The sequence below is a fragment of the Mastomys coucha genome, unplaced genomic scaffold, assembly GCF_008632895.1.
Source record: "Mastomys coucha isolate ucsf_1 unplaced genomic scaffold, UCSF_Mcou_1 pScaffold8, whole genome shotgun sequence".
Taxonomy (NCBI): Eukaryota; Metazoa; Chordata; class Mammalia; order Rodentia; family Muridae; genus Mastomys; species Mastomys coucha.
Genome location: NW_022196914.1, coordinates 57,524,255 through 57,541,586, shown reverse-complemented (window position 1 = coordinate 57,541,586; position 17,332 = coordinate 57,524,255). Strand labels below are relative to the sequence as shown.

Here is a 17,332-nt window from a genome sequence, read left to right as displayed (position 1 = left end):
GACTCATAGGAGTTGACATTGTTGATGTTGCATGTAGGTTTGGGATATGTGTGAGATAGAATTGCCACGTGAACTCATTATTGAATGTTAAACATAAACAGATCCCTTTTGACACCTGTTTAAACAGAAAGCCATGCAAGAAGATCATGATTATTACCAGTGGGGGCTGGTTTAATATGCAGAGAGGCTTTAGTGGATTGCGCATCTATTTCCTATGAGGGAATTCCTGATTATGCCAAGCAACATATATTTAGTAGTTTTGACAATTGAGTCTATTCAGTTTTTCTTTTTCTTTTTCTTTCTCTTTCTTTTCCTTTTCTCTCTCTCTCTCTCTCTCTCCTTCTTTATTTTTTAAGAATATCCTTCTTTACAGGTTACCTAGACCACTTTTAATTAAGAAAAATGTAGAACATTAGTAACTGCCACAAGTGGACACTAGTTGGTAGCACGTGTCAATTTCCAGAGTCTTGCTTTGCGGGGTATCTGAATGCACTGCTGGGGTCTCTGCTCAAACTTGCTTGAATCACTCATGGCAGATTTTTAGTCCACAGCTTGCTTTTCCCATATTCCTTTGTAAACTCTTCAGCATTCTTCCAGATTTTTTTTTTAATGGTCCTTAGAGTATTCTTCAGCTAGGTCAGCCTTGAGTGCGTGCTCAGGCTGGAGGTCATTCACCAGTGCTATGAGGGACTAGATTACTTGGTCAGGCTTGGTGGCTGGCTTCTAATTTTCAGCACTAATTATTGGCAGACAGACCTGCCCCTTCTCATGGATGTTAGGGTGGTAGATCTTTGTTTTAAATGTGATCTTGGGTGGTTTGAATGGATAGATACTGTGCTGGAAAGTTGATTTTAATTCTGAAGGCTCCCTTATCATATAGAGGGTTGTCAGGAATAATAAGCCCTTTCCAAGTCAATAAATTAGCTCCACCAACCAGGATGTTATGGAAGTTTTTCATTCCACATTTGCGGATCTCTTCAAGCTCCTTTATCAGCCTCCTGCTGGCTGCCAGCTTGGGTCTGGTGCCGCTGCTTACCCATCTATTCAGTTTTTCATTGTTATACAGAATTATTTCTCTTTTTCCTTCACAAACGTGTTTTATTCTAATGTTATGCATACAGGAGGCTGTGTAGTTTACACCTTTCTACAACTTTTTCTTTCTTCTTTCTTTCTTTTATTTTGTTTTAGTTTTGTTTTTCTGAGACAGGGTTTTTCTGTGTAACAGTCCTGGCTGTCCTGAAACTCACTCTGTAGAGGCTGGTCTCAAATTCACAGAGATCCACCTGTCTCTGCCTCCCCAGTGCTGGGATTAAAGGTGTGAACAGCACACCTTTCTATAATTTTCATCTTTTAAAATTTGTTCAGAGATTTTGTTTACCTTCCAAGGCCTGAAAGCAAGGGATTCCCAGTTCTATGCACCTATGTGTACATAGAAAAGTATTCATTACTGATACATAGCATATATATATATATATGTATATATATATACATATATATATATATCTTTTGAAGAGTGTGCACTGATTTTTCATGACCATGTTTTATGAGGTGACACCACAACCTAGACCATAATAAAGACATACCTGGATTTATAGGACAGTTTTCACTATTATGTATAAAAATAAAATGTAAATATTTTTATTTGTAATATTCATAAAAACCAGCCGGGCGGTGGTGGCGCACGCCTTTAATCCCAGCACTTGGGAGGCAGAGGCAGGTGGATCTCTGAGTTCGAGGCCAGCCTGGTTTACAGAGTGAGTTCCAGGACAGCCAGAGCTATGCAGAGAAACCCTATCTCAAAAAACAAAAACAAAAACAAAAAAACAAAAAAACCCCAAATATTCATAAAAACCCATTACTTTATTACAGAGTTATACTAACCTAGCACACAGGAGTTATGTTCATGGGCTTGCTTGTTACTAAAAATGTCTTTGTATGAGTGTTTTGATGTAAAAATATGTAGTTGTATAGGGAGTCATTGGGCGAAACCAGGAAGGGACCTAAATATCCCAGCAAGTAGGCATGGGTCATGTGAAATGGTGTAAAGTTCAAGTGCCAGTGCCAGGAAAGGAGGCACTGGGAAAGGTTGTGGGAGGCTAGGAGGTTGAAGAGAATTCGAGGAGCCCCAGGCAGATGAGATATTATCCATGCTGGGTTGAAGCCATCACAGAGAGTGAGAGGCAGGCAGACACAGGAAAGTACCCAGATACAAGCCAGAACACCTGATATAGACACACAGGGCCACAGAAAGACATACATGCATAGGCAAGTTGGCAAAGGTGAAGGCCAAGGGCCCCAGGCCTCAGAAAAGTATTCATTAGGCCAGTCCCACAACACCCAAAGGAAGCTCCACTTCCAGGCACTCTAACACGCCTAGGATCAGAGGTGAGGAAGACATAGCATCTGTCCCAACACTGGGAGTAACTGGGACCAGTGGGACCAGGCACACAGGAACTCTGCCAGCCCAGTGACTCGGGTTGCTTCAGGTCTGTCTGGGCTGGCCAGTGCCCTGAGCAGACCTTGGGCACAAGCTCCACAGTCAATCCCACAACACCCAGAGGGAGCTCTACTCCCAGGCGCTCTAACAAGCCCAGGATCACAGGATCGCAGAGACAGCCTGATTCTGGGGGATTCTGACATACCCAAGATCACAGGAAGAACTGGATCCAGTCAGATTTAGCAAGGGCAGGTAGCACTAGAGATAACCAGATGGCGGGGGTGGGAGGCAAGCATCAGAAAATAAACAACACAAACCAAGGTTACTTGGCATCATCAGAACACAATTCTTCCACCATAGCAAGTCCTGGACACACCATTACACCGGAAAAGCAAGATTCAGATATAAAATCACGTCTCATGATGATGGTACAGGACTTTAAGAAAGACATAAATAGCACCCTCAAAGAAATACAAGAGAACACAGGTAAACAGGTAGAAGCCCTTCAAGAGGAAACAGAAAAATCCCTTAAAGAGCTACAGGAAAACACAATCAAACAGGTGAAGGAAATGAGCAAAACCATCCAGAATCTAAAAATGGAAATAGAAACAATAAAGAAATCAGAAAGAGGGACAACCCTGGCCACACAAAATCTAGGAAAGAAATCAGGAGTCATAGATGCAAGCATCACCAACAGAATACAAGAGATAGTAGAGAGAATCTCAGGGGCAGAAGACATCATAGAAAACATTGACACAACAGTCAAAAAATGCAAAAAGCATAAAGCTCCTAACCCAAAACATCCAGGAAATCCAGGACACACTGAGAAGACCAAACCTAAGGATAATAGGTATAGAAGAAAGTGAAGACTCCCAATGTAATGGGCCAGTAAATATCTTCAACAAAATTATAGAAGAAAACTTCCCTAACCTAAAGAAAGAGATGCCCATGAACATACAAGAAGCCTATAGAACTCCAAATAGACTGAACCAGAAAAGAAATTCCTCCCGTCACATAATAATAAAAACACCAAAAGCACTAAACAAAGAAAGAATTTTAAAAGCAGTAAGGGAAAAAGGTCAAGTAACATATAAAGGCAGGCCTATCAGAATTACACCAGACTTCTCACCAGAGATTATGAAAGCTAGAGGATCCTGGGCAGATGTCATACAGACCCTACGAGTACACAAATGCCAGCCCAAGCTACTATACCCAGCAAAACTCTCAATTACCATAGACGGGGAAAACAAGATATTCCATGACAAAACAAAATTGACACAATATCTTTCCACAAATCCAGCCCTACAAAGGATAATAGATGGGAAATACCAACATAAGGAGCAAAACTACACTCTAGAAGAAGCAAGAAATTAATTTCAACAAATCCACACAAACCTAATTCTACCTCTTACAACAAAAACAACAGGAAGTTAACAATTACTTTTTCTTAATATCTTTTTTTTTTTTTTTCTTTTGAGACAGGGTTTCTCTGTGTAACCCTGGCTGTCCTGGAACTTACTCTATAGACCAGGCTGGCCTCGAACTCAGAAATCTGCCTGCCTTTGTCTCCCAAGTGCTGGGATTAAAGGCGTGTGCCACCACCGCCCAGCTTCTTAATATCTTAATATGAAAATTAATATTACCAACATATCCTAATCGATTGAAATCCAAAAATATGAGGAATTAGAAATTTGTTGATTGTTATCCAATGATCTCTCTAATTTGGTAATTGGAGAAATAGGTCCAAAACTGTACAATCTATATATACTTTCAGCTTGTTTGTATGTGACAGTGTCTTACTGTATACAATATAATGGTCTTGAGATCTTGCTTCTGCTATCTCATCCTCTCTATTAGTAGTATTGTTTATTTCATGTTTTTACACAATACTATGGTTTTCAGAACAGCTTACATATTTCAAAAGTATTTATACAGCCAAAAGAAATGTAGACAATTAAATTGGGAGTGGATTGTAAGAGAACAACAAAGAGTGAGACTGAATGTTTTGCTTGACTTTTGTAACTATTGTATCAAGTTTGAAGAAGAGGACTTTATAAGTTACTCTTTCTCTGAGATGAATGCTTTTCCAAATTATCACAGCTAATGAAAGATTCTTACCCACACACCTAATATCTGTGCCACCCTCCAAGCAGAACCATTGTTCATTGAAACAGTTGGTGAATGACTTTATGGATAGACCATCTTAATACACTCACCATTTCTCAAATGAATGTAACCTGTCTTCTGTGGGCTGAGAATAAAGTCACCCACTCAAGTCAAATAGCTTTGACCATAGCAGAAAGTCTGTATCCAAAAATCGTGCCTACAATTCATTTCTTGGCCCAGCAGAACTGTCAACTCTCAGTTTAGCTACGATGGAGGTAAAATCCTTTAGTGATGTGAGGGTCATTGAAGTACAGTCTTATTACAATGAATTCAATGTCTAAAAATTGTTCTAATTTTGGGCTTGTACCACAGCAAGAGTCAGATTTTAAGCTCTACTAAATACAAAACAAACAAACAAACAAACAAAAAGACCTTATATATTTATGTTCATTTAAGAAAATACTAGTAGTGATGTATTATTTTAAAATATACAGTTAATATATTTGGGGTTATTTAAAATTTATATGGAGAAAAATGTATGTATTTTCAGTATTGCTGTAGACAAGCATCTACATAAGACTGTTAAATTGATTGTTGTTTTATGTCAAACAACTTTTATAATACTCATTTTTATTGTTATAACATTTTATAAATTTTAAAGAATTTGACAAAAAAGGTATTGAAGGGGGGTCTCAGAGGAATTGGGGTACAAAAGGGAAACAAGAATGTGATTTAATTTTATATACTTAAAATGTTTTTAAATGTTAACAAATTCAGATAAATTGAAATCATGTATCTTTTCTCATCATAATGCAATAAAACTTAAATCAACAAAAAAAGAAAGGTATTCATTACTGATGTACAGTGTATATGAATATATAGTACACCCAGTGTCAGCCATTTTGTACTGACACATAGTCCCCTGGGTGTTCAGGGTTAGCCATCTTGGTCCATGCTGGATACCCATATCAGCACCATATTATCTAAACATAAATTGGCCTTTACTGCCCTCTGTTCCCTAGGAGGTGACACCTACTGGTTGGTACTGTTGACATTTCTTTCCCTATTTTGAATTTAGGGTTCTATACATTACATTGCTTTCTTTTCCCCTGTTTCTATGGCAAGATGATTTCACGTACTCATGTGTGCTCAGCGCTAAGGGCTGGCTAGCATGGACAGGAGCAGTTGGCTACTGTTCATTCAAAGACAAAGCCTTCCTTTGAAGAGGTCAATCCAACAGCATGTGAGATGAAGAAAGCTGCTACAGCATCCAGCAGAAGGGCAGTTTGCAGCGTCTGCATAGGTCGCCAGGACCATACCATTCTCATTTATGTAGATGCCACATTACATACATGGATATGGAGATTGGCTTTTGTTCTGATGATTTTTTTCTTTTGACCCAGAGAAGATTTTCTGTTTGGAATTCAGACAAAAAGTTTGGTGCCCTATCCCAGGACCCCCCTGTTCAATGTGACTCTTGCCACTGACCCCAGTAGCCATGGGACTCTGTGTCAAAAACCTTCCTGATTTCTGATAGATGATCAGCGCTTTGCTACATTTTCCAATAAAAGGTTCCAATTGCATTGGCTGTGAATGTTTGCTTTAGAGGAGAGGCAGCTTCCTGGGCTAAGCCATCCTTCATAAGACATCTGGAAGACGTTTTGTTTGGTTTTTGTTTTCCACTACTCTCACAGCAAGAATGTCAAAGAACCATCTGCAGCCAACTCTTAGACACTCGGTCACCCTAGCTATTTGCATTGTCTTTTGTCCACCCAGACTGGCTAAACTGCAAACTATGACTCAAAATCAAGTCTCTGCAATTTGGCCTTTGCTCCGAGCCCCACCCCCAAGTCCTATATGGTGGTCTACAGGGTTGCAGAGCACAGATTTCCATACCAATCCTTTGCCTGGTCATGTTCCACTTCCGTCCTTTTGACACTGACGAAGGTCAGCTCACTAAAGGCAAATGGTGACATAACTCTCACATGCTTTCATTGCACCCTGATGAGAGCCAGCAGCAGAAGTCGTCAGTGGAAATAATAGAGGATTTTAAAATGTGGTTATTGTTGTGCTAAGCATGCCAGTGTATGATATGGCTTAGCTTTGGAAAAACAATCTCAGAACTGGGGCTGGAGATACAGCTTAGCCATAGAATGTTTGTCTAACAAATGCAAGGCCTAGGTTCATTAAAGGCTGGCACCACCACTGCCTGGCCAGATGCTACATATATATATATATATATATATATATATATATATATATATATATATATATATATGAATGACATCTTTCTCATTGTGGAAATTCACTGTGGGTCTGAGGAACAAAATGGTAACAAGGTAGCCGGAACCTAAATGTGACACACTTTGCCAGCAATGCTTAATTCTAATATCATCTTTTTACTCTGTCCTGCCATAAAACTTCCATGTTCACAGTTTCTATTTTTTGCTTTTCGTTGCTGTTGAGATAGGGTTTCATGTAGCCTAGGCTGGCCTTGAACTTGCTCCATACCTGGGAGAGCCTTGGACTCCTGATCTTCCTGCTTCCATCTTGTTAATTCTGGGGTTTCAGGCTGGTTCTCCAATGAGAATCCATGTTCATGGTTTTAAATAACTAATGAGATTCCAGCTAATGCAAACATTGCACACAGAGAGAAATTCAGGGAGGGAGGGGGGAAAGAGCTGTGGGCACCACCTTCTAAACACTCTTAGATGCTCAGTGACTTCTGCTTAAACCAGTGGTTCTCAACCCATGGGTCACAACCCATATGACAGTCAAATGACCCTTTCTCAGGGGTTACCTAAGACTATCAGACAACACAGATACCTACATTACAACTCATAACAATAGCAAACTTACAGTCATGAAGTAGCAACTAAAATAATTTTATGGTTGGGGGTCACCACAACATGAAGAACTGTTCTCAAGAGTCTCAGCATTAGGAAGGTTGGGAACCACTGGCTTAATCACGTTTGCCACCCCTCGTGAAAAGGAGGGCCAGGACTTACACATTGGTGACATGGTTATTTAGACTAAGACTAGGAAGTCAGGGAGAATGGAACCAGTAGCTGCAAGAATGTTGTCTTTTACCATGGATATATGATATTGTCACTTATAAACACGTGAGGTCATATGTTGGATACACTGCTAGGTCTTTTTTAGAAAGGAGTCAGTTATCAATGTTAAACCTTTGAGAGCAGTATTCCAAAACAGCTCTTTATTAACTATGCATTAAAATACTGTCTTTGGGTTTTCAGATGAAATCTACAACCCTACTTTAGACAAATGTCTTTGATTATTTTGAGGAACAAAATAGCCATTTATCAGAATAACCAAATTGGCACTCTATTTCACAGATCAGAGACTATAGTTGACATACATCGACCAAGCGTACTATGTAGCTTCCAGACATGGTGATTTGTAATATGTGAAAAGCAACCAATTAAAAAAATCCATTCTTTCCAGGATTGTACTTTAACTCTTAGAAATTAGTAATCAGGAAGTAATAATTAAAAAGGGGAAGTTATATTTACAAAGCTGTTCACAATGCTGTTATCTATGACAGCAAAAAAAAGGAGGGTGGTTTACAGTCTAAATAACCCATGATAACAGCGAGCCTCTGAATTATGTTATAGCCATTATACAGCCATAAAGACCATAAAGCCACGTGGCTAGGTGCTGTCAATACGTGGGAAGTGGGAAGAGACATCAAAAGTGCTTATGTTCAAGCGTCAGATTAGAAGAGCTTTCGGAGAACTAGTGATTTTACCAGCATGTTGGCATTCCGGTCATAAGTTGTTCATGTTTAAGTTACATACACACACACACACACACACACACACACACACACACACACACACATCACACACACACAGTTGCTATGGCAACAGCACACATGGACTCAGGCCTACTCTCCAGCTTCTCTTCTGCACCATTCATTTTGAGGCTCTCTCAGAAAGGCATCTTTGCTGAAGTTGGAATGCTGCAGGGCTAAGGTTGTCAGTGGCCTTTCTGAGGTTCCCAAGTGTCAACCTGGGCCACCACTTTGGTCACATCTCTGAAGAAAAGGTCAAGGGATTATGTAGAACATAAGACTATCTTCTAACCATGTGGGAAATTTTACAGTTATTTTTCCATTCTTTTGTGTCAGGTTTTCCTCATAGCTGGGGTCAGGAAACTATAATATTCTTAATGGATGTGGATTTATGGGCAGCAAAGAGAACAAAAATGTATGGAGCTTCCCATACGAGACCAATCTACAGCGCTTTTTGTGTATTTGAGATAAGGTCTTACCTACACAGTGGCCGGGCTGGCCATGGAAACTTGCAATCCTCCTGCTCCTACCTTCTGAGTGCTGAGAATATAGGTGTGCACCACTACTCTGAATTTAGGGCTGTCATATGATCCTCGACCCACCCACGACCAAACACACCCCAGGTTTCCTGGAGTTCTGATGGCCACCATGGCTCAATTTGGCAAGAGCCAGACACACCGTTAGGGGCAGCAAAGTGCTAATTCCTATTATGTTGATGATTCCTAAAATGGCCTTACTTGTTGAAAAGGTTCCTGATCTATGTACAGGATACACACATATATATCTGCAGATAAGGCAGGTGTATTATTACTACAGCATTAGACAAGGTAAAGCCTGGGGGTTTCCAGTAGGTGCCCAGGCCTACTTCCATATGACCTTTCAACAAAGAACTCTTCCAAGAGAGAAAATAAAAACATTTTCCAAGGATTAAAGGGATTAAAAGTAGAGAACTCTCTTGGGAACTTCCAGAAAGCTATCAGGCAAACAAGATAATCTTAGAAACATAGATAATCTTGGAAGAGAGATCAAGGGAAAGATTGGCCACAGGTCAGTCCCAGAGGACTCTGAAACTTTATCAAATAAGTTCCTGTCCCATGTCTGGAGTTCTAGTCCTGTGTCCTGAGTTCCATTTCCATGTCTATACTCTATGAGAGCAAGGCACTATGATTCTTTCACACTCCAGTGAAATGGACTCTCTTAGGCCACTGCTACAAACAAAAAGAACTCTGGGGAGACAGACCCAACACACCCAGAGACAGGAAAGCTCATAAGTCTAAGGAGTTTGATTTGAGTAGCATATTTTATTTTGCAATGTCAGGAAACTAACATAATTTAAACAATAAATCACTATTTAAACCCACACTTGGGAAATGTGTTACTAAATTGGTAAGGGACAAGGACAACATGGTAAAGGAGCCATAGAGAGTGACAAAGGAAAACATTATACCATCGACAGAAACATTGAATATACTTAATACACTCATTTCACATGAAATACTTAAGTCCATATACATTCACATTCTGGAAGCCAAGAGACAGTTTTAACTTTCAACTTATTTTATGTGTATGTTTTACCTGCAAGCATGGCCATCTACCATGTGTATGCCTGTGCCTGCAGAGGCCAGAAGAGGAAAGACACCAAATTTCCTTGAACTGGAGTTACGGATTGTTATGAGCTGCCATAAGGATTCTGGGAATTGAACTTGGCTCCTCCAGAAGAGTGGCCAGTACTCTTAAAATGCTAAGACATCTTTCTAACCCTAAAATCTTTTATCTTTCAATGAATTTTATTATTCAAAATAATCAAAAGAGAAAATAGCAATACTGGCTTTTTGATACAGTGTCTATGGTACAGTAGATTGCTCACATAATATATTTTGACAGCTTTCATTTTTCTTCTAATATTCACATATAATTCGTAAACTCTCACCTTTAAGTAAATTAGGATTTAATTCAATAAATACTATACAAAAAACAATTATAAAACAGTGTTGTACATTCTGAAACTTGGGAAGGGCTCATAGCAAACGTTTTTTGCCAGAATCAATTCTGAAGACTAGCAGGGACCCTGCAGGATTCCCAAGGCAAGAGCCAGTGCTTTGGCAAGCTCCCTGAAATACGAGCAGCTCACATTTCTGAGTCCAGAGAAATGTGCCCATGGGGGAAGGAAGGCATGCCACTTGGTCTGCCCATTGTCCACTTGAAACTAGCAGGGCAGTATGCAGCAACTTGAGACAATTCCTAACAAACAGAGAACAGGGGCCTTTCTCTGCAGACAGACGGAGGACCAAGTACCTGCTACCTGCATGCAGCCCTCACATTCTACTTGATCACTGAAGTCCTTGTGAGTTTGACCATGCATAGTTATCAAAGTTTCTCTAATCCTCACTCCTCATCTAAACCATTCAACCAGTATGCTAACACGCTATTGGCTGTAGAAGAAACTCCAAATGCTGTGACAGGGCTTTTTCTTAGACCTGAATCTGGTGGCAGAGCCTTCCCTGTGACTGTGGCCTCTTGCTGTGTTTCAAAGGCTCGTCTTTAATTCTCACAATGGACTTGGGACCTGTGCTTATCTTATACTGTCACCAATCTGATAGCTCAAATTTTGTCTCCCCTTCAGGTGACATTTCCCTTGAATCTCATGCAAGCTTCCGAGGAAACCACAATATGCATTCACATGCTCAGTGTACAGAGAACAGAAGCCCATGGAGACCGATAGGATGGTTTCTTTAGGTCTCACCCACTGATAGACCTGGGCAGCTTCTCTGTGAGGCTCAACACCTCCAAAACATGGAATACATGTGTGTGTGTGAAAGCCTGTGTGTGCGAGTGCATTCGTGTGTTTGTGTGTGTGTGTGTGTGTGTGTGTGTGTGTGTGTGTGTGTGTGTGTATACACTGATGGGAGTAGGTGCCACTGGAGGCCAGAAGGCGGCACTGGGTTCCCTACAGCTGGAGTTACAGGCAGCTGGGAGCCACCTGGTGTGAATGCTGGGAACAGAACTTGCATCTTCCACAAGAGCAGCACATTTTCTTAAACTGCTGAGCCACGCACCAAACCCTCTATAACTTATCATCTAAGGATAGAGACTTGGTAACAGCCCTTTTCCAGGGAACAAAAACATCCAAAGGGTCCTGGAAAAGGCATCAAAAGAGGTGCAAGGTGAGTTAAAGATAAAGAAATGGTGCAAAAATGGGGCCACAGGGCAGTTAGTGCTACCAACCATTAAATACGCCGAGAGCGTGGCGCGTGCAGAGTACTGAAATGTAAAATATTTATATACTCCAGTCTTTCAAACAATCTGATTTTGGCCTCAATTATTACATAATTAAGTAGTTATTGGGGCTGATATCAAAACACAAGGAATTTTTACATGTGTCTCACTCTCCACAGAGACTGGTGTAATGTTGCGGCCTGTTCTCAAGCTATGACTCAGCAGCACAATACACCATACATTCAGTCTCAGTGTACCCCCACCCCTCCCCCATCCACATGTGTGTGTGTGTGCACACATGTGTGAGCATGTGTGTATGTGTGCATGTGTATGTGTGTGCATGTAAAGTGATTCTAAGTGTATAAAATAAGGGCATTTGTAAAATAAGGGTAATAATATTCCCTTTGGTGCTTGGTTGAGAAAAAAGCTGTACTAATTCGGAGTGTTAATTATTTTTAATTTCAATTCTGTTTTGTTTTAAAAAGGAAAATGAGTAAGTGACCACAATAACTGAGAAAGCTGTCATATTTCACAACATCCTTCTAAGAAAGCTTACTGACTTGGAGGTTACACACAGAACAGAACTATGAACCCTGTCAGAAGTGTCCAGTTAGCAAGGATAGATAGTCATATCTCTGTTACCTTATGAAATGACAGGCATAGGCCTGGGGTTCTGGTCTACAACATTTTGAACTAGTTCTCAGTTTTATGTTTATCAGTACCTGTGTTTTAAAGAAACAAGTGAATAAAAGAGAGTCGTTCATGATACCATCGTATAAGAAATGCAAAGCCGCGTGGAGCCCATGTTCCTCCCCGGCACTACCTGTCCTAGTGCCCCCGCAGGGCCCCCTCTGCCTTCTTAGACAACTATACCCTGTACACATCATACCAGCAGCACTCTCTCTGCTCTGAATCACAAAAGTGAGGCACCAAAAGGTAAATTATACTTTGGCAAGCAGGCGATCGGACAATTCTTTGAGCTTCTCTGAGGTAGTGGAATCTCTCCTCTTAATATTCTAACGATTCAAACATGTTAAACTGAGAAAAGGGAAGGGCTGGCTTCACACTCTCGTGCTCTTCAGAGAGGGTGGCTTGTACGATTAGCACACATCCCAATGCCGTCTTCAGTAGCACCCTCGTCACATGGAAATAAGAAACTCGACAGTTGCCACACTAGGAGGGTAAACACTGCTTCCTGAGGGCACAAGCCATTGCAACTCAGATTTAACTCAGGCGTGTCTTTGGATAAAGTGCCTGGTGCAACAAATAGGTGTTCAACAAATGTGAACACTGAACATTTAACATCTCTGACTTAGCAGGACAACAAGCGAATCCAGCACTTAAACACCAGCCAACTGTGGGCTCAAAGCCCAGGCATGGAAATCTGTAGAAATTTCAACCTTGGACATTATTAAGTTCAGATGCTGTTGGGCAAGGTATGGGCGCATAACTCCCTCTCACTTAACTCTTTGTATCAGACACCCTCAGAGCTGTAGTCATCTTATGATGTGTGGCTTTGGAGTTTCCCTCTGTAATGAACTTCTCTGAAGACAGAGCAATCAACTTTCTCTGTTGCTCTTCAAGCTTTTCTGCCAGACATTTAATCAAGACAGGGTCTACTTTAGAATCAAACTTATTAGCAAACCAATGCCCTTCCTTTATGAGCCACCGTAATTCTGCAGCTCCGAAAATACACACACTTCGAAGGTGAGAGCCAGTGCAGTTGGGGTAGAAAAAGCCTTCATAATAGTTCCATTTGACCAGGCGGGTCTTACTCTGTAGGTCAGACACGTCCTGGGATGATCTGGAAATTCCTCCCGGTATTCCTGGTATCCGGATTAAGGTGGCCCAAAAGTGCTCATCAGGAGAGTATGTGTCTTTAGACCAGGCAAAAAAGTCTTCAACAAGGGAGCTGTTGAAAATATATTTAACAAATGCTTGACTTAAAACAAAGTAGGCACTGCCCACAAATATCTCAATGTTATGAGGGGGTGCCCCCTTGGAGATGTTTGTCTTCACCGGAAGCTTCATATATTCATAAGGCACCTGTCTGAGCTCATGATGATAGGTGAATCTCTCCATCTTACCACTGGGAGGTCTCACTGTCTCTAACATATTACTTCCTTGGAGTTTTTTCAGCTCTGTCACTAATTCAAAATTTGACTTTAGGGGAAAGTCTTGCCCACATAGGTTGATGACATACTTCCATTGAACGGAAGACTTGAGGAGGTCTGATAAGCAATTCCAATCAGCCTGGAGCCTGGATATGTGGGCATACTCCACAGCCTCTAATTTGGAAGCAATGAAAATATTGGGGAAGCACTTAGCTAGGTTGTTCATGGCAGCTTTGAACGTGTCCGGTGACTTCAGGTCATAATGGATACAGTAAAGATTGTGCTGGTTGTAAATAGCTCGGATTAACCGTTCAACCATAATGGCATCTTTGTGGACGACCAGTGAATAGGCTATCGGGAAGTCCTCCTCCTCTCTTGAAACAAGCTTTTCATGGTACTGTCTTAGGGTCTGATAAACGTCACAGTCACTTGTCATCGACACGACATCCCCATCCTCCAAGTCGATAATGTTCCGTCTTCTGATTTCCAGACTCTTGCCAATTTCTAAAGGTTCCTGCTCATAGATCCCCGAGCAGTTAACTTCATCCCTGGCTGCATCCTCCGTCTCGGGGAACCTGTTCCTTACAAATGGGGAGGTACTTAGGGAGTACTCAACCAAGTAAATGTCTCTTGGAGGGAAGAGGAGCCTGCCCACATTTAGGAGTTTTAACAAGGAGAAGAGCCATAATGTTAAGAAGAGGATGAAGAGTTTCTGCTGCAGAGTGTATTTAAAGCAACATCTGAATATCTTCATTCTGTAGAGGAGAGAGGGATAGTAATTGTTAATTACCTGATACAAAGAGAAAAATCAATTCAGTTTATCCAAAGTTTACTGGGTACTACCTACTGCACATCCCACAGAGTGCTGAATGCAAAGATAAAGGAAGTAAAGCCCTTGAACAAATCCAGAAATAATGGAATAAAACAGTAAGCCGTGGAACCTTGTGATAGTCAGCATTAACTAATGTTAGCTCATTTTGAGAGATGTTATCAAGCACAGAAGATGAAATTCACAGTTGTTCCAGGGGATGACCAACACCCACAAATGCCTAAGTTCCTGACATAAAATGGCTTAATATTTGCATATAACCTATATATCATGTCCTATCTACCCCTTCTGTTTCTAGGTAATTTATAATACTACTGTAGTACTCGCATAACACTTGTCCGCATGGATTTCTTTATAGCGCCTGGGGCAGGGAAAATTCAAGTTTTGTTTCTAGGAACTTGCTAGAAGTTTCTTTTTCAGGTTTTTCAAATGAGAGTTTTGCTGAATTTGCAGACAGGTAACCCACAGACACAGAAGGCAGGCTACACAAAGTGTCACTTGCAGTCTGTATTAGTCTTAGTGTATGCGAGGGACAATTACTGTGGCTTGGGCAGAAGTTAAGAGAACTAGGTGATCAAGAGGTCCTTAGAAATGTACTGACTCACTTGAGGCCCCCCCCCCCCAAATCATGTAACTTTATTTAGCTTCAGATGGTTATCAGACGGAGGCCTGAAGTCTGCTAGGAGCCGTCCGGAGAACCCCATTTCAGAAACAGCAGCACACAGATAGTAAGATGCACAGGTTGTAAAAATTGCAAAAAGTCTTATTTCTTTCTTTGTTAGTCCCCATTTTCTCACAAGAATTAGCAAAATGGCCTTCAGACTAGGAAAAGTCCAGCACTCACTCATCCAGAGTAGAGTTACAAAAATGTCCTTGGTACAGTGTATGGCTTTGACTGTGGGAGAGTCTGTTTTCCACAGCTTTGAAGCAAGAGGCGGAAACCTTGGCCCTGAGCCTCAGTGGCCAAGACTCATTCTGGGTTTGGAAGAGCAAAAGCTAAGAGCCAATAGTGTACCAAGACCCCTGAGCTGGGGCTGCCATTTAACAAAGGTGGGGTCTGCACCTGGCAGTGGAGTGGGAAGGCCGGACAGATGGGAGGCATGTTTACGTATGACCTGACCTGTTAACTGGTGTGTGAGAATGAATGAACCGTTAGAGAACTCTCACTGCTTTCTAAGTGGGTGGTCTGTGGAGACTGAAAGCAGACAGCAGGAGAGAAGAGAGGCCCAGTCCTGACCGCATGAGCTTGAGTGCCTTCAGGATTCCACATGGAAATATCTGCCAGGGATCTGGAAAGGCCACCATTCAAGCTTGGGTGAAAGGCGATGGCCGCCGACAAAGGTGTCAGCAACACGAACGTGGGACTGCAAATCCCAGTGGCCTGGGTGAGTACGGAGGAGATGGTGGTGAGCTGAGAAAGGGAGCCCAGGTAGCTACAGAGGGAAGGCTGAGATGTGGTCTCAGGGAATGGAATTTGGCAGGCAGCACAGGCCAAGGGCGCCATGCTGCAGGATCAGAAGCCTGAGCACACGTGTACTGAGGCACTGTGATAAATCAAGGGAAGAGAGCAGTCGACTTCAAGCACACTTTATAGGTCAGGTCAGGGATCTTAACTGACATCAGTTATCTGTTCCTGTTGTAGTGGGAAGATGTTTAAGGAGACCAACAAAGGCTAACCTAATTACCATCGTCACGTTCACATAGAGAGAGAAGGGCCAGCTCAGCTCCTTGCCAGGACCTCAGCATCCTGTCCCTTCCCTTCATGATTCCAGCCCTGGCCTTGGAGAGTCTGAGCTATCAGGAAGCCAGGACTAGCTGCCCCAAACAGGCCAGTCCCAGAGGAGGTGCTGGGAGAAGCCCCCTGGAACTGGCTGTGACCCCCCTGCTCCCCACTTATTCTGGGGAGAGACAAAGGTGAGTTTCAAAAGACAAAAGGGGAGGCTCTGGGACAGCCCAGGTCTGTCCTGGCTCTCTGAATGTCTGTCCTGCTCCCCAAGGATCTTTTAGGAGGAAAGCTTGTCTGGCTGGGGGCAGTGTTTGATTTGACAGAAGTACCTTCCAGTATTAGTACCCTGTCCCAAGACAAAATAAAAACACTCCGATCCCAAGCACTGTCCTCTAGCTAAAAGCATCTCAATGCCAGGGAAGGCACAAAGTTGGGTGGCCAGGAAAGGGGGACAGAGGTGAATATAATCAAAGCATGTTGCATAAAATTTACAAAGAACAAGGAAGGAGTTTGCCAAAAGTCGAACTAAAAAAAAATAAAAAATAAAAATGAACGGAAAGGAGGGGGTGTGTGGCATGCCCTCTGATTTTACTGAGTTTCTGCCAATTCCTAAACAGGGATGTTGGCCTCCTTCCAAGCTGCTGGCCATGCTGAGAAATCAGCTCTGTATCCCGGGTACTACAGAGCTTTCGCTCCCCCAGGAGGTCCCAGACTAAAACCTCTAGCCTCCTTGGCTTTACATGGTGCCCCTGTGCCTCTCCACTGAGTTCAGCAGAGACCAGCACAGCCCCAAGGACCACAAGCTTCAGGGGTGGAGGTGGCCAGGCCAACATCTGCAGACTATAGCCCCCTCTGTCTTCCTACCACCTGCACCCTAGACCTGAGGAAACCCATGGTGCCTCAGACATAGAGGATGTAAAGGAGTCCTGGGGGTGGGCTAGGCTAAGCTGGCCCTCAAGCTGGCCACATGGTTCCTAGGAGGCCAGTTTATACTACCTCCAGTGGCTAGTTTCCTCTCTAGGCTGATGGGCAAGCAAGGAGTTTGCTGGCTGGGAGTATATAACAGGTACATTATCAGTGACTTCTAATA

At 42.1% G+C, this 17,332-nt stretch overlaps 2 protein-coding genes and 1 pseudogene across 8 annotated transcripts in view; all 3 read right to left on the bottom strand.

Moving 5' to 3' along the window:
• Positions 1 to 527: 527 nt before the first annotated feature.
• LOC116083303 lies at positions 528 to 1,117 on the bottom strand (annotated as a pseudogene).
• Positions 1,118 to 10,000: 8,883 nt separating this feature from the next.
• On the bottom strand, positions 10,001 to 14,441 carry Gcnt4 (glucosaminyl (N-acetyl) transferase 4). The gene has a single exon (XM_031360132.1). The coding sequence runs from the start codon at positions 14,439 to 14,441 to the stop codon at positions 13,035 to 13,037; it is 1,407 nt and encodes a 468-aa protein (XP_031215992.1). The 3' UTR covers positions 10,001 to 13,034.
• The window catches only part of Ankrd31 (ankyrin repeat domain 31), a 207,245-nt gene continuing 204,253 nt past the window's right edge, over positions 14,341 to 17,332 (bottom strand). For all 7 annotated transcript variants that reach the window (XM_031360124.1, XM_031360123.1, XM_031360125.1 and 4 more), the window contains one exon: positions 14,341 to 14,442. The gene's annotated coding sequence lies outside the window, so the exon portion shown is untranslated. The remainder of the gene's footprint in view (positions 14,443 to 17,332) is intronic.

Bases quoted from the DNA above. Each gene is read 5' to 3' on its own strand.
- Gcnt4 (XM_031360132.1), bottom strand. From the start codon at position 14,441: ATGAAGATATTCAGATGTTGCTTTAAATACACTCTGCAGCAGAAACTC.